Genomic DNA, 22,322 nt, shown 5'->3' on the forward strand with positions numbered 1-22,322 from the left:
TACGTTGCCAGCTATATACTTATTAATGAGGAAACCCACACCTAGTTCTCGTCTATCCTCTAACCCGCGATAGCACAGTATGTGTCCGTCCTTTAGTACTGTATACGCCTCACCTGTCCTCCTAACTTCGCTAAGCCCTATCACATCCCATTTAATTCCCGCTAGTTCCTCGAACAGCACTGCTAGGCTAGCCTCACTAGCTAAAGTTCTAGCGTTAAACGTTGCCAGGTTCAGATTCCAATGGCGGCCTGTCCGGAGCCAGAGATTCTTAGCACCCTCCGCTGCGTCACAGGTCTGACCGCCGCCGTGGTCAGTTGCTCTGCAGCCGCTGGGGACTGAGGGCCGAGGGTTAATTGGTTTGATCATAGAAGGTTGTGGCCAAGTACTACACCAGGGTGGCCAAATCCTGCTCTGGTGAGAGGTTGCGTTGTCGGTTCTGGTCACCGAGATAAGGCCGCACTCCAGGCCTGGTTATGCAATTCCATCGACATGCGGATTTTTTTTTTTTTTTTTACCCGGTGGAGAATTGCGCGGCACCAGGATTTGAACCCCGGTCCTCTTGCACGCGAGGCGGATGTTCTACCTCTACGCCATCGCTGCATCTCATATCAGTTAACTAGCTCTTTCTTCATAGAATCGACGGCCAGCATGCAGCAAGAGCACTTGCTGAGTAATGCTTCGCCTTGCATAAAGTCATTTCATTGATGGCTGTAGAGAGCTGCCACAGCATGACCATGGGGTGGCCATGGGGAGGGGGGGTGAGAAGAAATTTCATCATTTACATTCACATCATGACTAACGATTTAGAATTTGCTCAGTGGTACTTAAATGGGTCCTGAAACACCTTCCGAGGAGAGCACATCAACTCTCTCAATCACTGCATTGCGTTGTCATGAACACCTGAGCCAAATAATACACTTCTGCACACTGCAGAGAACCCACAATCACGTGCGAAAGTTGGCGAGCCCTTTCTGATAACTTTTCATGCTCGCACCCTCCTCGTTCGCTCCTAGATTCTTTCAGACTTCAGGCAGCTACCATGGCTGCAGCCAGTAAGCCACGTAGCTCTGGTGGGTCTGGAAGCTCTCCCCAAGAGGTGGAGCCAGCGGAGGAGCGCCAACCTTCCAACATTTAAAAAGCGAAAAGAAAAGAGGGAAAGGCGCGAAAACGCTAAATTCAAATTTTGACTACACACAACTCGGCTTCTACGAAGCACATTAAAAAAATTCTTGATGGAAAACCTTCCTGAACTGGGGTGCTTTAACATCCAGGCATGCAGTCATTTACTCTCAAAGTAAAGGAAACAGAGTACTGGTGCATACTTCGAGTGTTCTGCGGAACATATATCCACGTTTCAGCGGTATATTCTGCAGGAGTGAACCAGTCTAAGAAGTAAACAAAAAGCGAGGTATGTGTTGGCAAATCCCCTGCAATCAGGGCGTGATTTCATTCAGTGCATAATGGCAGAACATCAGCCTTCTTTTGTCTGCAGCCATGCAGCTGTTCAGTTCAGTGGGCAGGACTTCTGCGCTGAATGTTTAATTCAGCCATTGGCAGCTTGTGCAACAGAAGGGCACATTTCAAATGAAGAATTCATCTTCTTTTTGATCCTCAGGCAGCCAGACACTGCGCTTACTGGTGTGGGTTTCTGAGAGCATTGCAATACCAATGAGCTGTGCAAAAGGGGCCTTGTAATCATGGCCTGTACCACTTATTGGTGGAGGCAAAATGCCAGGGCGGGATGAATTCATGATACATGTAAGGCCTGGTAGTAATGCCAGATTCAGCACTGTAAACTGGATTCCACAATCTGGTCTGAGCTGTTGGCAGTGCGCTTTCCTGCTGTACCGAAGCTGACAGCCTGCCGTCTCTTGCAGCTTCTCGAGGATAGCATTGTGCCTGTCCGTGATGCACTACCTGGTGGAGACGGTGTTCCACGCCTCCCGGCTACTGCTCTTCGCCGAGCGCTCCAAGGCCGCTGACTACGGGTAAGTGCATCTAGGCAGACCCCAGCAGTGTGCATTGTTTTGGCAAACTGTGGCCCAGCACAATTTGACTTATTTATCCGATCTGTTGGTGGCATTCCATCTCGGACCTCGGGAGGTATGAGTGAGGGATGTCAATACAGTCGAGGACCAAAAATTCGGACGCCTGATTTTTCTGACATGCTTGATTATTGGGACTTTTTCGCGGCACTGCGACATGGCCCATAGAGCCAATGTATAAGAGCGCCTGAAATTTCGGACTCACCTATACTGACTGCTCGATTTTTCGGGCCTCGTTCGCACTCGCCGCCAATACCCAAGCCGCCATATATTGTGTACAGCAGAACCTCATTAATTCAAACTGCAGGAGAGATCGGAAACTTGATGAAACAAAACTAAATTTAAGCTTAAAGGGAGCCTCTTAACTTTTGATGCTGAAATTCTGCGCAAGTCGGCACACTGCGCCCACGTGGCTTTGAATCCGTGCTGTTCTTGAATGTCTTCCGCTGCACGAACTTGAACAGTAGTCAAGAGTTCGCGTAACTCTTCTGTGCCGAGTATTTCGTCCCGAATATGAAAAGAGGTAGCAGCGAAGCACTAGGGAGGCGTACGGCTTCACGGAGGCGGCGAGCGCGGGAGGAAATGATGATACATTCAAAGCGAGGTCAGCGTACACGCGGCACACACCGCAACCCTGACTTTTCTATCGTAAGACCATAAACAGCTGGCGTTTTGATGACAGGCAAGACACCTCTCTTTATACGCAAGCCACCACAGAGTGCATATCGCCGGATACGATGCCGATTTTGGCTCTAGCCGCTACGCCTAATGACGAAGGCCAATGCCAACGGAGCGCTTGCTTTGGCTGTTTCTCGGTTCTTATTGTTTCGCCATGTTCGCGTTCTCGTTCCTGGCCCATCGTACTGCAGCCAAAGCGCAGTTCCCGCAGCGGCTTGTTCGCTTTCTGGATCAGACTTTGGCCCAACCTGTGCGTTCATCGGCCACATGCTGAGGGCAGCACAGCGAGGCAGAGCTCGTGAAACCGGTCGCCGCCTGTCGTCCGTGCACATGTCGCGCGGCTGAATTTAGTCTTGAGGAGCTTTAGAGTGTGTGCAATACAACTGACCGCTTCGTCTGGCATATTGGTAATAAGTTCTTGATTTTTTCGGTGAAATTGTATTCTCCGGACTGCCTGATTTTTCGGTCATTTTCGTGGTCCCTAGAGAGTCCGAAAAATTGGTGGTCGACTGTTTAAACATGGAAACGTCAACAGCATAAAATTGTTGAGTTACATCAAAAAGCAGTGAGGGAAAGAAAGAGAAAAACGAAGGAATTGAACCAGTTTTGTTGAAAGCAAAGGAAAAACAAATCTTAGATGCAAACAAGAATGCAGAAAACTTGAGGGAGAGAAAGAATATTTTTTAAAAATGCTGCATGCCTAATGCACTGCCAAGACTCTGCCAATGTAGTGGTAAAGGTATGCTGAAAGAGAATAAACTCTTTCAACTCTACGAAATTGTGAGTTTATCAAAGTATGACTTATTGCCCCCTCGAATGTCGTTGATTGTATACATGTGCGGGCAGAAAAGCCTGGTGGGCTGTTTTCGGAGCCTTGCATGTGTCCTGAGCCACAACTTCCTACACTGGGTTGCTGTCTATTTTTCACTGAGATGTTTGGGCTTCCAGTTAAGATGTGGCCAGCAAAAACACATGCGAGAGTGAGCAGTACCTAGGTGCTGCTTGTGCATGCCACTGCCTGGAGTGCAGACACCCACAGATACTGTAGCGATTCTGAGAAGAGATGAAGCAGTTCATGGTGCAGTTGTGTTTTACTGTTGATCACACACTGTGCATGTTGCATATGGCTGCAACATTAGTGACGCACCTAAACGCATTTCCGGCACCACACCATTTCATTGTGGTGGTGGCTGCACCATTATGCCACTGAGCATGAGGCCACAAGTTTTACCCTATCCAGGGCAGCCACATTTCGATTGAGGTGGAATGCAAGGAACATTTGTGTACATGTCTGCCAACGCGTGGTAAAGAACCCTCCACTACTGCATGCCGCTTAGGTCGCGGTTACCATATTTGCACGATTCTAAGTTGACTTGAACGTAAGTCAACCCCCCACCCCACCCCCTCCCATATCACATGTCAGGAAAAAAAGAAAAGAAGGGCGTGCCCGTGGGCTCATTCAAAAAGGCCTGGAGGATGCTTAAGCTTCACCTTTAAGTGTAGAATGTGATAGCGTCATTAGGCCGCCGCTGCTCATCCGCGCGCGGGGAGGGGTGACGGTTCTCTGCATTGACAGAGCAGCTACTCAAGGCCAGCACGAAGAGCAACACGATGGAGCCGCAGCAGCCTTAGACTGTGGCTACACTGGCTTTTCTGCCTCACGAGCTGCTTAATGCTCTCACGTTAAAATTTAGTAGTCACTAAACTACTTGTCCACACTTACACCATTGTCCTCACTAACGCTGCCATTGCCGGTGCGGTCCCACAGCATGTCATTCTAGCATCGTCGTTCCACGAACTCCCACACTTCGCAAATACAGTAAAAGCTCGTTAATTCGACACTGACGGGACCGCGAAAAATTGTCGAATTAACCGAATGTCGAAATATCGAATGAACCACAAAAAACATGAAATTTGCCCCAGCATGACATACCTTTATTTGGCAAAGAAGTTTGTTATCGTCGTCTGCTTTTTCGGGCGAATTTGAGCGGCTACAATAGCTCTAACAGCTGTCAGATGCTCCGCAGCACGCGAACCATCCGGAATTTGTTCACAGAAGTCTTCCAGCACGGACAAGGCTTCTGCGGCTTCTTTCACCGTGCGCTTTGGCGTTCGGGGCAGGTGCTCACAATCGTCATCTTTCGACGAATCGTCGTTATCGGCGCCTGTCACTTCTTGGATGATTTCGTCCTCTGTCAGCTGACCGGCAATGGCGACACCATCATCGATGGACGCGTAATCCGCGAGCCGCACGGCAGGAGGCAAAACGCTGTCGAAACAGCTGTCATCTTCTGTGGTTGCGTCAGCTGCTTCTGTCGGCAGTTCCCCCACACCGCAGTTCGGTTGCACAAAACCGCTGTGCCGAAAGCAGTTCGCAATAACTGCTGTAGGCGTGTTGGCCCATTCGTGCGCCAGAATGTTCAAAGCGCTGAGGAGCGTAAGGTCGTACTTCTTCCCAGCTTCCATACAGAGAAGCATGCGCTGCAATACATGCTTTCTGTACTTGCATTTTATATGCTGGATTATGCCCTGGTCCATGGGCTGAAGGGCTGCGGTTGTATTCGGCGGGAGGAACACAAGCTTAATCCATTCCAGGCCCGATACCTTGCACTGAGCACTGCAATTGTCCACAACCATGAGGACCTTCCATTTCTCAGTTCGAAAACGCCGATCCATTTGATGAAACCAGGACTGAAATATGCTGGACGTCATCCAAGCCTTCCTGTTGGCTTGGTATTCAGCCGGAAGGCGCCGCGCGTTCTTGAAGCACCATGGCTTCTGAGCCTTTCCGATCACTAGGAGAGGCAGACGCTCTGTTCCCGTCATGTTGGCGGCAAGTAGCACAGTGACCCTTTCTTTGCTTCTTTTCCCTGCTGTGCAGGGGTCACCTTTAAAGGTGATCGTCTTATCCGGGAGTGCTTTAAAGAAAAGCGCTGTTTCGTCGGCGTTAAATATATTCGGAGCGTCGTACGCAGCTAGGTGTTCACGAAGCCCGGTGATCCGCCACTCCTCGATCCTGTCTTCGTCCACAGATGCTCTTTCGCCACACACACTCTTAAGAGTCAGATTGTGACGGCTTCTGAACCGAGCAAGCCAACCTTCAGAAGCTTTGAACTCTTCAAGGTTCATTTTTGTGGCGAACCTTTCAGCCTGGGCACAAATTAATGGCCCACTCACAGGGAGGTAGGCCTCACGTGCGTTTCTAATCCATCGCATTACGGCTTCTTCGAGTTCCGGGTGGGCCGCAGTCCGCAGTCGTTTCCTTTTGTCACCGTAGGCTTCACTGTCAAACGCCTCCATAATGCTGTTTTCATTCTTCACGTAAGTGGCCAAGGTGGTTCTTTTAACATCATACTTGACCATCACGTCAGAGCGTGAAACATCATCCTTCAGCACCTTCAATATTTCCACTTTCGTGGCTAGGTCCTTCGCCTGGTTGTACTTCGGCCGCTTTGCCGGTGTCGCCATCGGAGCAGGACGCGATGGCGAGGCGCGCTACGCACTCGAAAACAGCACAGTAAACTTGCTGGCAAAGCACGCAATATCCAGAAAAGGCTTGTTAGGGTTCAATAATCGCGATCGTAGCAGCAAGAAACATGGGGCAACGACGACACACGCCAAAACGAGACTTGCTGAAGATAGGGTTAACACGACGACTGAGCACGACTGCAAGAGGCAACGAAGCACAAAGAAAGACACCAGGCGCTTCGGCCACTGCTAACCTTGCTTCCCTCGCCCTCTCTCGCACTGCTGATGACGATGACCGTACGGATGCCCTATGCTACATTCTTTTTTTCCAACTTTACAGTAGCGCCGCTCTTGGCGGGCCGTGGAACTAGGTCGAATTAACCGATGGGCGGTAAAATTTGTCCGAATTAACGAGAGTTTTGCCCCATAGACTCCTATATATAATTGTAGGGACCATGCGTGCAGGTCGAATTATCCGATTGTCCGAATTAACGGGGGTCGAATTAACGAGCTTTCACTGTAACTGCATCACGCCGCTACACCTGTATCACCCTTTCCGAGACGTCAAACATGCAGCCCCAGCACGCAGTTGTTCGTTTCTTCGGCATAAAGAATGACAGCCATCTTGAATGTAGCCATGAACGAGTGCCGGACACTTACCGGACCCGAAGCACAAACGACGATTGATGGAGCACTACATTAAAAACTGGTAAAACATGGCCGGCAGTCATCAAATGTGTTGAACAGAGCCAAAGAGGAACTATGCGTGCTATCCGTGGGCGGCGTCGGCTCATCCATCAGCTACCGACACTCCCCAGAAGCACTGCCGTCCAGAGTGGCGTTGCCGCCGCGAATGGAACAGCGGCCCTTCGCCTATCGAGACACCTCTTAGCACCGAGTGCGCAGTTGAAATAAAAATTAAAATCCTTCCGAAGAAGCGCACAGAACAGCTGAATGCTACTGGTTAGAGCCGTAAGGCAGACAAAATTGCAGCCGTGCTCTAGCATCCCCAATATCTCGTTTATCTCTCCTTTATTTGTAGTGCTGTGCTTTGGTTTCGATTGTAAGTTGACCCCCCCCCCCCCCCCCCCCCCCTTTTCGAATTTTGAAATTAAAAAAAAAATAGGACTTACAATCATGTAAATGTGGTAGCTTGGCTCATTGTTTCATGAAGAAAGGAAAATTGTTCATTTCAAAGTCAAGGCATGGCTATTCATAAATAGACAAGTCAGTGCACATGACGAACAGCATGTCTTGGCCCTGTCACACGTGGCACAACTCCTTTTGTGGAAGTCAGGTGCGTGACGGGAACACCACTGTGCAGGATGAGCGAGAAAGAAAACTCACTGACCAGAAAGGTTAGCGATGTTAGCCTACATACTGTACATGCTCATGTAAGAGCTGCACTTTTTTTTTTTGTTGCGGTTTTGTCTGGGTGCAGCCCTTACACGGGATCAGCATTTTCCTGTAAACTTTTCTTTACTACAGCCAAGCCCTAATTGCGAGTCTCCCTTGTAAGCCGTGACGCATAGTTTTATGACAAATTAGTGCAGCCTTGGCGAATCCTTCAGATACACAATGCATTGTACCCAATGATTGGCGTGAATTAACGGTCCAGAGTAAAACAGGTTGCTAGATCAGTTAACTGGCAAACATCAAGTGATTCTTAGTTATTAGGGTCTACCAAAGATCTGGCACTCAACTAAGAGTAAGGATGCCTTGGGCACTCCACGCATGCAATGTGCTGCCGTCTGTGAGGTGGCCTTTGCTTGGCCTGCTTTTCCACATGCTTCACTGACAAAGGCCCAGCGTAAATTAATTATAAGTTCATTTTAATGCAAGGTTATTTGTGTGATGGTAAACTGGTAACAAGGTTAGACTTTTTATGATAAACTGACTAGATTCAAAGCACTTTCGCTGAGGCCTCGATGCAAAGTACACCAGGCCTGGCAACACTGAGCTAACGGCGCGCTACTGCAACATATATTTCGCCGGTGCCCAAACCAGGCAGTCACTGCTGGTGTGGATGCACCCCATCTTAGGCTTCGGGTGGCTTAACATTTTGTCCTTTCTGGTGCAACCACCGAGCACAAAGGACGAGTTAGCAGCATTGAAGCACCATGTGCTCACGCTTCCAGGTGGAGTCCAGTGTGCGGGACAACATATCTGTGTTAGTAACGAGTGTCGAAGGAAGTTGTCATCTATTAGCTCCCAGCGGATCATGTCACGCGGGAAAAATTATGCACACATAAATAATCGTGTTCCCGAAAGATGAGTGTTCGATCCCAGCCACAGTGGTCGAATTTCAATGGAGGCGAAATTCTAGGAGCCTGTGTACGGTACGATGTCAGTGCACGGAGTTAAAGAACCCCAGGTGGTCAAAATTTCCATAGCCCTTCACTACGGCATCTCTCATAGCCCGAGTTGCTTTGGGACGTTAAACCCCCATAAATGAAACCAAATAATTGTGTTAACTGACTTTTTTTTTCTCGAATTATTGGCTGCCAAGTTGTGGGTGCAGCCCTTACACAAGTATACTGAAACAAGGGAGTAATTACTCATTGGCATCCACCCGAACACAGCCATACAGCTACAAAGGAAAGCTATGCAGCTTTTTCAGAAACTTCGCAGTTAAAGAAAAATTCGTCCTGGTCTAGGGTTCGAACCCCGGACCAAGACAAATTTTTCTTTAACTGCGAAGTTTCTGAAAAAGCTGCATAGCTTTCCTTTGTAGCCGTATGCCTGTGTTCGGGTGGATGCCAATGAGTAATTATTCCCTTATTACAAATTTACTCCACCTTGGGGGCTTCCACTAAACATTTGACCAACACAAGTGTGCTGAGGTATGCACTCAAGGTGCATGGATCTCCCATGTGTATTTGAAAGTATCATAGACACTTGCGTTTGGTATGCCTGTCATCAACTTCTTTGCTGGCTGTTTTGTGTCAGGAGAACTAGAGAAGTGGTTGATGCTGCTCTCATCTGTGTGTTTGTGTGTGTGTGTGTGCAATATGCAGGTATGCAGTGTGGAACGTGCTGTTTGTGCTGGTGCGGCTGGCTTCTATCACACTGTCAGTGTTGACCTTCTGGTACGGCCTCGCCCAGCACGAGAATGCCGCCCTGCCCATCGGCCTTAGCACCGGCAACTTCAACACCAAGCTCATCAGGTGCCCACTGACAACAACTCCAGTGGCTTTTTGCTTTGACCATTTAGTAGTTAGCTCAATGTCGTCAAAAGCCTGGTGGGTCAAATGATTTTGCTGACTGTGCTGAGAACTACGAGGGACCATTCCAGTTGCCGCAGTGTTATTTGGCAACAAGGTAATCTTATCTTAGGTGTCGACTGTGATGATGGCATAACTCATTTTCCAGTTCTGCAGCAATGGCCTTGGGGGCCAACGCAAAAAAGCTAGGGGTGAGAGGAGTGACATTATTTGGTTGACGGATTTGTGCTGTCTTCCGTGCTCAGTGGTGCAAACTAGTGCCATTCACGCCTCTAAGCAGAGAGGGCGACACTGGGTGGCGAGCGGTGCGTTAGACCTTTTACAGTCTAGAAACAGCTGTTGCAGTATGATGTGCCATGATGAGTTTTTTGATGCCAAACTCATTCTGTCTGTCTTTATGTTATGGGCACCATAGGGCTCTTTTGCCTGGTTGTTCGTGCCGTAGGCCAGCCACATTTTCATCTGCGTTAGTCTGCCAGGAGAGCCAAGGACAATTCTGATGTATCCCCTCAAGATTAGGCTACCCAAGAATAGGCATCCCCCCGTGAAAGTCGAAGGGGAACAGTTACCACATTAGAATGGTTACCATGTACAGTAGAACCCTGCTATAGTACCGTATTTACTCGAATCTAGGCCGGCCACGATTCTAAGCCGAGACCCGAAAGTTGAAGGCCACAGAAAAAAAAAAACTTACCTCGATTGTAGGCCGGCCGAAAAAACAACACTGTTTATACCTCATTATCACAATTATTTTTATGACGCGACACGACTGTTCTTACGTCGCCGCGCACGTGAAAGTGCGTGGCGCGAAACGACTGCACCATGTGTCTGCGCATAGGCGACTTGGTGTAGAGAGAGGAACTCGAGTGAGACACAGCGGGAAGCATCGTGCCTGCATGCTCTGCCGAAGCGTGATTGATGGCCCCGAGAGGGACCGTTGAAAAAAAAAAGCTGCCAAAGGAGCTTTGAGAGAAGAGGAGGAGGAGAGGCGGCGTTGGGCGAGGAGACATATGCAACGCCAGCCCGGGATCAGCCCCCGCTCATTCGTCATCATCATCGCTGACTTCTTTATCGCTGGCCTCCTCGAACAGTGCACTATCTTCACTGCCATCAAGTGCATTAGAGATGCAGCACTTGCGGAATGAGCGTGCAACCAAGCTTTCTGGGATGTCATCCCAGGCTGCAGCTATCCAAGTGGCTACAACTCCCAGTGAGGCGTGCTTTATTCGGCCTGTTGGTGTAAGCTCGCGCCGCTCTTCACTAAGCCAGTCCACGTAGTACTTGCGCAGCCGATCCTTGAAAGGCTTATTGAGGCACACATCAAGAGGCTGCAGCTGGCCTGTCATGCCGCCGGGTATGATGGCGACGTCGGTACCGGCTTCGGAAAGCGCAGCTTTTACGCCGTCAGTGAGGTGTCCACAGTAAGAGTCCAGGACGAGGAGGGAACGTTTGGCCAAGAGGGCCCGTGGACGCCGCTGCCAAACCATTCTGATCCACTGCTCAACCATATCGCTCGCCATCCATCCATTTTCGTTGGCGCGGACGATCACATTTCTTGGAAACACTTCCCGAGCTGGTAGAGTCTTCCTCTTAAAAATTATATACGCCGGCAGCTTGTGGCCATCCGCCGTGCAGGCCAGCATTACAGTCATGCGCTGCTTTTCGTATCCGGCCGAGCGCACTTTCACTTCCTTGGCACCTTTTTCGTTCACGGTGCACGCCACTGGCATGTCAAACCATACCGGCGTCTGGTCAGCGTTTCCCATTTGTCCTACGGCGTAGCCGTGCTCCATCCTCTTCCTTATTACGAATCGCTGAAATGAGATCAGCTTCTCTTCGAAGTCGCCCGGCAGCTTTTGACAAATGGACGTGCGACGTCGGAGGCTGAAGCCAAAGCGCTTCATGAACTTCTGCAACCAGCCCCGGCTGGCTTTGAACAGTTCCCGGGGGACGCCTCGCTCTCTCGCCAGCTCTCTTGCTTTGGCTTGCAGCACTTCCGTGGTCACTGGAAGTGCCGCTGACCTCTGCGTCTCCACAAACTCGGCCAGAGCTACCTCCACTTCTGGATGGCGGCCTTTCTTGGGGCCCGTGAAAGCCGTTCTCTTTGCCGCGCAAGCAAAAATTTCGTTACGCTGCCCCCTCCAACGGCGAACATTCTTCTCATCCACGCCGAAGTCCCGCCCGGCTTGAAGATTTGACGACTGCTCTGCAGCGACTATAACTTTTCGCTTGAAGGCGGCACTATAATGGCACCGCCTGTTTGGTGCCATGGTGTTGGTGATAAAAACTACGCACGAAAACTTCACTGCTGCGAATGTGCTCACGCCACCGCACGAGAACAGAACAAGGCCAAAATGGCAGCCAGTGCTCATGTGTGCTTTGATCAGTATCGGCTACGGATAGCAACGGCTACGGATAGCAACGGCTACAGTGCTGTCTTTCGTTGGCGTTTTGTGGGGGCGCCACCTGTGTGCTACATTTATTCGTATTTTACGAATACGAAACCTCGAAACGAAATCCTCGAATCTAAGCCGACATAAGAGTTCTACATCTCGTTTTTTTTGAAAAAACTATCGGCCTAGATTCGAATAAATACGGTAAATGCAGATATAGTAAAGTGAAACTGCGGCCCCATTTCACCTTCCTTAAATAACTGTACATTTCTTCTCGTGTGTAGTAAAGATTTTTTGACATTAAACAGCCATAGTAAAAGTTCAGAGGCAAATGAATACCAAAGATGATGAAATGGTGCTTTTTTGAAATGGCTTCACCACCAAGCGCAAGAGTGCGACGAGAGGCTGACTTTTTGAAAGCCTTGGGGCCGTGAGGAAAAAAAAAGTAAAGCTGGCTATGAATGTAGAAAGGAGGTGGCGTGGTTCGCTGATTGAGGAAAGCTGGTAAAAGTGCAGTGAGGTGCAGCAAAGAAAAGAAAAGGGCGAATGTTCATAGCACGGCAGCGCTGCCGCTGCATGGGTAGTTTTGCCGCACTTGACTGTGTCGCCCGCTTTTCTTTATTGCCTCTTAAATGATGCTGAGGCTGCAGAAGACGACTCCATCTTCATGCAGTGCTTTGGTTTTTATCTGGGATCAAGCTGGTGTTGTATTCATAGCTGCATTTTATTCGTGCAAATCCAGTACTTCCACAAGACATAAATGGAATCGTAAATGTAATAACATAAAATCTGATAACTAAAAATAAGTAATTATCACATAAAGGGTTGATAAGAGCAGGATAAAGGTATTTTTGAGTTTTTCTGTTATAAACAAGCACTGTGTATTTAGTAAGCAACCAGAGAGCATCCCCAGAGCGATGTTATCACCAACAACTGCTATAGTGGAGCCCCTGATAAAGTAAAGATTTTTGCTGGTTGGAGTGACTTCACTGTAGAATGGTTCTACTGTAGTATTGCCGATTTTAAGTCAACCCCCCAATTCGCAGCCCTGCGGTCCTAATTCGCCAATAAGGTTTTCAGAAGACATAGTCATTCAGAGAGACATTTATTTGTCCACGAGGCATCTCTTCCAACTCGGCGTCGCTTGTGAGGGCGCAGTTGCAGTCATTTCTGTCTTGCGAGTCACTGCTGCTGCTGGTCGTCAGTAGTAGTGGCGAGATGCCGCACATGGATGCAGAGCATCTTTGCACTCTGCCAAGTTTGCCAAGCGTGCCATCCCTTCAGGAGGTCTTGTCAAAAGATAAACATGCCATGATATTATTGGTGCTTAGCATCTTGGCATGAAAGTGAGGAATGCACTAAAAAAAGCTGACACTTAAAGGAAAAAGCAAATTATCAACGGCAAAACTGGCGGAGTGGTTCCTTATTCATGATACAGACTCTAATATAATATGAGGTGTAATTTGTGGATAGCAAATAAGGAAGAAAAAAATTTTCATCCACGCATAATGTGAGGGAGGAAAGCACACTGAAAGTATCTATTTTTACTGTATTTTTGCGCCCTTCTCAATACCAGCCGTTGAGAAGGGGCATGTGCCTGGTGCTGGCTCGCTCCCCATCCCTCACCGACACTGCCGATGCCATTGATCAGAGAATTTCACACACAGTGAGGAAGAGAGCAGCTCACGCTATCTTAGCACTCATGGGAGCCATGCAGGTAAACCAGTATGCCGCTTCCGGCATGTGCGCAGGACTGCAGTGTAGGCGCCGATAGGCCAATATCTGGCAGTACTGATCTGGGCACCGCATGCATGTGCATATCAGCTCCGACATATGCCCATGCACGCAGGCGTGCAACGTGTGCAGCCAGGAAGTGCTCCCTGAGGAGTCTAGGCCTCAGTGATTGTCGTCATCAGGTGTTCTGTCTTTCGAGATACCTTTTCTGGATATTTCTTTTTATAGAAACTCTTCTTCGGCTTCTTTGAACGTTTTCGATTGCCCACACTTCTTCAAAGCATCTGCGATCCAACTGCAGAGCAGGGCTCTCTCTACCTCATCCAGTCGATGTTTTTGGCAGCTACAATTATTTTCCTTTCGAAAGCAGATGAGTACTGCTTCCAGCAGCACAGGCGTTGCAAGTAGGCATGTGTGAATAGTGGTTTTTTCTTTCGAAGCGAATTCTACGCAAGTCATAATTTTCTTGGAATAATTTCCAAGTCAATATTTCAAATACTTCTGCCGCACAAAATAGGTTCAGTGGACAGTAGGCAGCACACAAGGTCATTACATGAAAAAAAAAAACGTATTGAAGGTCTCCTGCAAAAATGGCCATTGGAAATTGGGGAAGCCAACCTACATGCTGTGCCGACATATCTGTAGGGTGCGAGACCTCTATGTGAGGCTTCTAGCTACTGCTCATAACTGTGATTGTGTCATTGCACAACTGTTGCATTTAAGAGGTGACACCATGACACCTAGCTGCTAGCGTACGCACTGCGAACCCAGCTCCACCCCGCATCAGGAGTCGGAAAGGAGCACCTGTCTCCATGTGTCTGGTGCTAGCTTCGTGCTCGCGCTGTCGCACATGCTTAGCGAATTTAGTGGAGAAGAGCGGCTGTGGCAGCTGCAGTCAGCTCTGACTAGTTCTGCTGATGTAAAGGGTGCCGCATGTCCTCCTATTATCGTATATAGTTATTTTGGAAGTCAGAGCACGCGAGTGTGGCAGATACACTGTTTTATCACCTTCAATCTCCTTTTAGCAGTTGGCCTTCTGAGGCCGTATCATACGTGCACATGCCACGATGTCAACCTGCCACGGACCAGCAGATAAAAATGCGATAAAAGATCGTGAGCAGCGTGGCACCTACGCACTCCGCTGCTCAAATTTCTTTTCATCGCTCTTGTATGCCTAGGTCGTCTTCCATCATTGCATCATGAACGATTCTAGCATCTTTTCGTTACCACCCGGTCCCAAACGCGACAGACGAAAATTCGAGCAGCGGAGCGCATGATGCCGTGCAGCTTGAGTTTCTTTTCATCGTCTCTGTACGTCGAAAAAGTGCTCTGAAAAAGGTTTACTGTACTGCTCCAGACGTCCTTAAAAGAAAGTTGAGTGAGCACTGGATCGCGAGGTGCACGCGGCACAAAATCTTTTCTTGACCATTCTGGCTGAAACCGGAGTAGGGGTTGTCGATTTATGTTTAAAGTCTGTCTGTTTTTTTTGTTGTTGTTTTTTTTCGGCGAGCCGTGGCTGCGAGCTGAGCATCGACAGATTTACGTTCGGAGTTTGTTGGTACACAGCAGCTGTAGACGGCGATAGCAAAATGGCACCATCATTGCTGTTGCCGTCAGTCGCCGCGATCCGAGGACCGTTTGAAAATAAGCCACGTTTACTGCCAAAAAGTCTGCTGTAACGAAGTGCGAATCCAAATTATCTCCAAGATCTGGTCCGTTCTATCCGAATGTCCGTTGTAGCCGAATCCGCAGTAAGCGAAGTTCAGTCAATGGAAGAGAGAGGAAAATCGACCAAACGTCGCAAATCGGTATGTTATATCCGAATATTCACTGTAACCGGATCTGTTGTAACGAGATTATATACTGTATATGGTGGTAGAAGGCACCTGACAAAACATTCTGGATAGAGAAAAGTTGGAAACTATAAAAGCTGGAGAGTGGATATGGAAAAAAAAATGAAAGGTGGTACATAAGCATGAGTCTGCACAGTGTATTCTTTGCGAATGAATCCACTGCTGGCTGTGTGCCTGACGAGACATAGGCTGTCATTTGTGTTTGTCACAAGTTCCTTTACAGCTGTCTTCGAAGAGCAGCATTTGCAGACTTCAGAGATGACAAGTGTTTTTGCTTGTTGCTTTTTTTATATTGTTTTTCTAGTCCTCTGTGCTTGGCTGCGACATAATGTGCCGATGAAACCCTGCGATGCTACCTGAGATCATTGCTGTAGTCGAAATTTGTCGCCTTACTGTGTGCCACCGCAAACTGCTTTGGTGAGCCTTCCCTGGTTTTGGCGCAGGGTGAACTGCATCGTGGCTGTGTGCCTGCTCCAGGCATGGATGATGTGGAACTTTGTCAACTTCCACCTGCAGCAAAGGAGGGAGCGCGCCGAAGCCCAGCAGAGCGCCAACCCAGCCTCCAAGAAGAAGGCCGCCGCCAACCGCAAGGACCGCAAGGCCAAGAAGGATGAATGTGAGCCCCCTCCTTCTTCCGTACATTTCTTGAGAAAGAGGCTGGGCCACTTTAGGTGCCACTTTACTGGCTGGAAAGCCCAAAGACAGTGCATCCGCTTTGCACTTTGTCTCTGTGCACACTATTATGCTGCCTTCCGACCCAAGCAAACGTTTGGCTTGTTAGCATTACAGTTGCCGACCGATTTTTCGGACTCGAAGGGACCCGAAAAATGGTCCGAATAATTGAACAACCCGAAAAATCCATGAAGTACAATAAAATCGCTTTATTGGGATGAAAACGGCTTAATAATGTCACTGAATTTACCTCGCGGAAAATTTCTCTTGCTGGCGACGATTTGCGCCTGTATTTGCACCAAAGTTGTGCTTTCACTGTACACGTTAGACAGCAAGGTCACCGCATTTAGTTGGAATACTTCCCACGCTTCTTTGACGAACCCGGCATGGCCATGTCCACAACCCGAGTGTGCACCACACCGCTCGTCAAACACACGCGAAGATAATGCACTTTACGCTCAAAGCGGCGGAACCGCTGGACGCAATCACAAAACGGCGAACGGGTGTAACTTCGTGAAGACTGAGCGCCACTCGCTCGACGCGGTCAGAGAAACCCAAGTGACGAAACGGCGAATGGCGAACGTATGAGACCCGCCGCGGTGGCTCAGTGGTTAGGGCGCTTGGCTACTGATCCGGAGTACCCGGGTTGGAACCCGACCGCGGTGGCTGCGTTTCGATGGAGGCGAAATGCAAAGGAGCCCGTGTGCTGTGCAATGCCAGTGCACGTTTTAGATCCCTAGGTGCTCGAAATTATTCTGGAGCCCTCCATTACGGCACTTCTTTCTTCCTTTCGTCTCTCAGTCCCTCCTTTATCCCTTCCCGCCGATATGCGAGATAGCTCCTGCACAATTTCCTTCCCCCAAAAACCAATTTTCAATGTATGGGACAAGCGATAACTGCCCACGACAACTACAAAAGCAAGTTGACAGCGATGACAATCCTTCTGCCACCTCGAAGTTTCAGAGATCGCAGAGACCTCTACTGGCAACAATGAGGTACTGAAAGTATGTCAAGCCAATACAACAGCAGCATAAATCCACCTCAATCTAAGATGGCGCCTTTTGCGCCGTCGAAAAGCTGATAAGATGGCCGATTTTGGCCCGCAGGCGACTGAAATTAGTCCGAAAAGTCAAACTTTCGGACTTTTGAAGTCCGAAATATCTGTCGCGAATATGTATGTGCTTCTATGGGGTGACTGACGGTGCCTCATTGAGGTCCGAAATATCCAACAAGTCCGAATTACCCGTCGGCTACTGTAATCCTTATACATTTCTTGTATATCTTGGTGTTCCCATGAATGTATTTAAAATGTTTTGCAGTAGTGCGTCCAATCTTTCTTTCTCTGAGTTTTCTCCATGCTCTTTGCTACAGGCCTAGAGAAAGATTTTTCATGACATAACCAGTCACCAACCGATTTTTCTCCGAATAGATGAACAGTCTGAAAAATCTTTGAACTTCAAGAAAATAACTTCTCTGCGAAAAACTGGCTTTCAAAATTGCAAAAATCGCCACTCCCCATGTTCCGCCTACTGCCGATATATTAGACTGTATCTGAGCCATGGTCATGCTTTCGTCATGTCCGCATCCTCTCACATCACGATACCAGACAGCGCAACATGGCCTCGTGTCATGCCGCGAACGAATGCACTCGCCACGCGAAGCAAGAACAGTCAGTTTGCATGGGGCAGCAACGCTCCCGGAGACCGAGAGAAAACTCATGGGAAAACGCTTCCGAATGCACTCCTCTTCCCCCTTCTAGAGCGTTTGCTGCTCCGCATTGCAGGTGGTGGCGCCCAAGCCATGGCAGACGCTGCAGCTGTCCTGTTGTACCGTTTTCACTGCGATCATGCATTCTCTGTAGGCGATCTCGATGGCAACCGCCAGACTCATCATCTGAATGCCAGTGATGGAAAACAAATAGCCAGGCCTACCCTAGCCACTCCGTTCGACTCACTCCACCCGCTGATTCCGTTTAAATCCAAGATGGCGCCTTTCATGGTGGTGGAGAATGGGTTGGTCGTGACAGCAATGCCCACTCGCATCTATGTTTGGCCGAAATAACGAACTTTCGGTTGAAAAATGATTTCCACAGTATAGTTGGAGTTTCTTTTATTCCGAAAAATCGAACTTTTAGACTCCACAATGTCCGAAATAACGGTCTTGAAAATGTACACGTTCCTATGAGGTGCTCCACGGTTCCTCAGCGAAGCCCGAAATATAGTGGAAGTCCGAATTGTTGGAGTCCGAAAAATCGGTTGGCAACTGTATTTACTGCAGTGCAGTGCAACAAGAATACATATTTGAATCAAAATTCCAAATTAACTGCATGTTAAAACAGGAGAAACTTTAAATCTACCTAGCCACCGGGAACAGAAATCTGATTCAGACAAATCAGCCAACTTGGAAGTCTGTTCAGAACACCCCTTTTGTTGCGCACTTCATGTAAAGCTGATTACATAAGGGTGTAATGAGTATGCACCGACTTCCAATAGCGCTTGTTCTACAGAAGTGATGCGAGTTTTTTCTAAGTTCCAGAAAAGACAACAGTATACAGTAGAACCCCGCTGTTACGTTCCTCACTGCTGCGTTTTCCCGGCTGTTACGTCGTTTTCGTCCGGTCCCGGCATAGCTCCCATAGGATCCAATGTATTGGGTACCCCGCTTTTACGTTGTAGCTGTGAAAACATTCCCGCATGATACGTCGCAACCTGGCACCCCGAACCCGGCCGGGCAATGCGCGCCAACCGCCATTTTGACGAGTCTTGGCCAGGCTTGGCTACGGAATTGGCTACAAGACCATGGCCTCCGAGATCACCCCCTTGCACGCGTGTGGGCAATCTCGGAGGCCATAAAGAGCCGCATGTGAGTTGGAGAGATTGCCACTAGATGGCCACTGCCTCGTCAGCCGAAGCGAGTAAAACCCGCGGGCCCGCAGCAATCCAGTCTTTCTTGTTTGTGCGGCTCAACCCATCAGAGTCGTCCGTGTCCTTCTGTCAACAGCTACGCTTCCTACGCCTCGTCAGGCCTCGCTAATCCAGTCTTTCTTGTTTGTGCGGTTCAACCCATCCAAGTCGTCCGTGTCCTCCCGTCAACACCTACGCTGCCTACTTCGTCGGGCCTCGCTAACACCGCGAGCGATTTGTCGTCCTTTGATGGCGTCACGCAAGCTCAAGGCGCTTTCCCTCGAGGAAAAGCTGGATGTTCTCAACGCAGTCGACAGGCAGCCAGCGCGGAAGAGTCGACATCGCCAAGGATCTTGGTCTGCCACCCTCGATGCTTAACAGCATCATCTCGAAGCGTGCCGAGATACAAGGGAATGCCACGCTCTTTGGCCCGAAAGCTAAGCAGGCTCGTGGTGCCAAGTATGGAAACCTCGACGAGTCGCTTCTTACTTGGTTTAAACAAGCTCGCGCTGCCGGTGTTAACTTTGACGGCAGCATTTTGCGCGAGAAGGCGATGGAAATAGCCGACCGACTAGGCATCAGTGACTTTGTGGCGTCAAATGGCTGGATCGACCGTTTCCGGAAGAGGCACGTCATCGCGTATAAGACGGTATCCGGGGAAGCAGCAAGTGTAAACTTGGAAACAGTCGACGATTGGAAGGCCACACTATCTGTCATAATTGAGGGGTATGAGCCTCGTGACATTTACAATGCCGACGAAACGGGTCTTTTCTTTAGGGTGCAGCCATCCAAGTCGTTAAGCCTGAAGGGCGAAGCATGCCACGGAGGCAAATGCAGCAAAGAATGATTGACGGTGCTCCTTTGCTGCAACATGGATGGCTCGGACAAGCTGAAGCCATGGGTAATCGGAAAATACCGATACCGCCTGCTGCCGTGTCACTATAGAAGCAACAGTCGTGCATGGATGACGGGTTCTTTGTTTGAAGAATTTCTTCGTTACTTCGACAACAAGATGGGCTCCCAGTGCAGGAGTGTTGTCTTTTTTCTGGACAATTGTGCTGCCCACCCGAGAGACCGGTCATTTCTTCGGAACGTTAAGCTTGTTTTTTTTCCTGCAAACACTACAAGCCACTTGCAGCCGTTGGATGCCGGCATCGTAAAGAACTTAAAGCACTCGTACGGGAAGTCCATCGTAAAGCGCTGTCTGGCGCGTATTGATCGCGGACAGCAGCCTATGATCGTTTCAATACTGGACGCTATGCACTACGTCGCTTCAGCGTGGACTGCAGTGAGCGCGTCAACTGCACAGTACTGCTTCGCGCAGTCTGGCTTTCACATGGACGGCGGAGAGGAAACTGCCACGGAAGCTGAAGAGATGGAAGCAGCCTCTCATGATCAAGAGCTGAGTGAAGCTTTGAATGCACTGGGTGCCACGGGAGTCACCTATGACGACTACGTCGCCGTGGATGCTGCTGTCGTGACGTCCGAGTGTCAGAGTATCGCCGAGATCGTTGCAGACTCGGTCGCGAGTGAAGCCTCAGACTGTGATGACGACGAGGAGCACGAGCCGCATGATTCCGGGGAGTTGGCGGACCCGAGCTTTGGAGAAGCCGTCGCGGCTCTGGACCTCCTCCGCAGGTACGTCGCACCTCAAAGCGACGCTGAGAGCAATGCGGCTTTCCAGGCCATCGAGAAACGCGTGGTGTTTTCCAGCGAGCGGAAAAAACAGCAATCGACCATTCTCGATTTTTTTAAGACCTAAGCTCACTTGATGTCGAAATAAATTGTTTCAAGGCAAAGCTGCACTGTTTCCATTAATTTTCGGACCTTTCCTCACTGTTGCGTTTTCCCAGCTGTTACGTTTTTTTTTTCCGCGGTCCGGTGAAAAACGTATGAACGGGGTTCCACTGTAATGGATGCGCGGTCTGATGTGGATACTATACACGTTTTGTCGAAAAAATGTTGGTGGCCGTAAATCACGAGGTGGCACTGGTTTCTATGTCGCCACTTTGCACTTGCTGGTGCATGACAGAATCAGTATCTGGTCTTCTTCCATGTTGCTGGCCATTTTGCTTCATTTCACGTCCACTGTGCCACAGCACACGCCCGTTATAGCCATCTCTGGCATCTTTCTGATAGCATAGACATTTCTGACGGAGTTGTGGCAAGCAGAGGACAATGTGTTCTTGCAGAACGTGTTCCGCTGTGTAAATTCCTTCACTGCATTCTTCTGTAATCTTGCTTGTGTAATCATAAACTCATATTGCCATGTCGGACTTTTTAAATTAAGCACAAAGGGAAATTGTTTGGTTAATTTTCTTCTTTTCATGGCTGTGTTTTATGGAAGGGCATTTAGTTTGCAATTGTAGCTAACCGTGTTAGTATTCATAACTACATTGTGATCACACTGTTTTTGTTTGCATTTGCTGTGCAACTAAACTTTGACACCTCCATTGCTTGCATGTGATGTTTTGAGGCTAAACCCCTTACACTGTCTGTTTTAATGTGGTAGCATTATAGTTGTATACAACTCAAGAATGAAGCAGCAGATGCCTCTCGAAGGAGGCCCTCCAGCCATTGGTGTCAACCAATTTTCATGATGTTGCGGTTAACGTGATTAAGCCGTGTTCAATCCCCTTTCATCTGCCACCTCCTATGATGTCACCCTAGTAGGTTCAAGTGGATTAACCACAATGTCATGGAATTTGGCCGACGCCATTAGCTTCCTTCGTGTGGAAAATTCACCTGCTAGCAAAGAGACAAAAGGACGGGAGGCGTAATGAATTTTCCTCAATGAATATGTACCAACTTGCTCAATTTTCTGCCCTGTTTCAATTAGCTTTCTTCCTTTGTTCCTTTGTACAAGGCAGTACATGAAAAAATATTTGTATTGATAGCAATGCGGCTAGGAAAAGAATCCAGTGCAAAATAAAATATATTAGTTAGCCCTAATGAACAAAAAACACTCAGAACAGATTCGACACTTGAAGCAGCAATTCATAGCTAAACATTAACAAAAAAAAAGAATCGCAGAAAGATGAGGAAGAGCAAAGTAAAGTTCAAAAAGGTCAGCAGACCATAAAAAATAGGGTTGGAGGGTCAGGGCCCTTTTTGGTTGCTAATAAAAAAAAAAACTTGCAGCAGGGCTTAAAGTTATTTGCAAGCTGTGTTCCAAACTTTTGCATAGAATACATTGGGACAGGCAGGCAAATTGGCAAGTTTCCATTTAATACATGTCTCATGTTATTATTATTTACCAATACACACGGTTTGTAATTAAGGGTAGGTTGAAATGACAGTATGCGATGCTCCTGATGAACTTAATTGTCATTGTTGTGAGGGAATTCAGTCC

General features: G+C 48.6%; 1 protein-coding gene across 3 annotated transcripts in view; it reads left to right on the forward strand.

The window, feature by feature from the left end:
* Nucleotides 1–22,322, forward strand: part of TRAM (translocating chain-associated membrane protein 1) — a 41,488-nt gene that overhangs the window by 14,545 nt on the left and 4,621 nt on the right. For all 3 annotated transcript variants that reach the window (XR_013313644.1, XM_077660978.1, XM_077660977.1), the window contains 3 exons: nt 1,878–1,988; nt 9,209–9,358; nt 15,839–16,011. Coding sequence is in view for 2 of the 3 variants with exons in the window: in XM_077660978.1 (XP_077517104.1) it covers nt 1,878–1,988; nt 9,209–9,358; nt 15,839–16,011 (434 nt within the window). In the remaining variant the exon portion in view is untranslated. The remainder of the gene's footprint in view (nt 1–1,877; nt 1,989–9,208; nt 9,359–15,838; nt 16,012–22,322) is intronic.

The sequence above is a fragment of the Amblyomma americanum genome, chromosome 4, assembly GCF_052857255.1.
Source record: "Amblyomma americanum isolate KBUSLIRL-KWMA chromosome 4, ASM5285725v1, whole genome shotgun sequence".
NCBI classification, from domain to species: domain Eukaryota; kingdom Metazoa; phylum Arthropoda; class Arachnida; order Ixodida; family Ixodidae; genus Amblyomma; species Amblyomma americanum.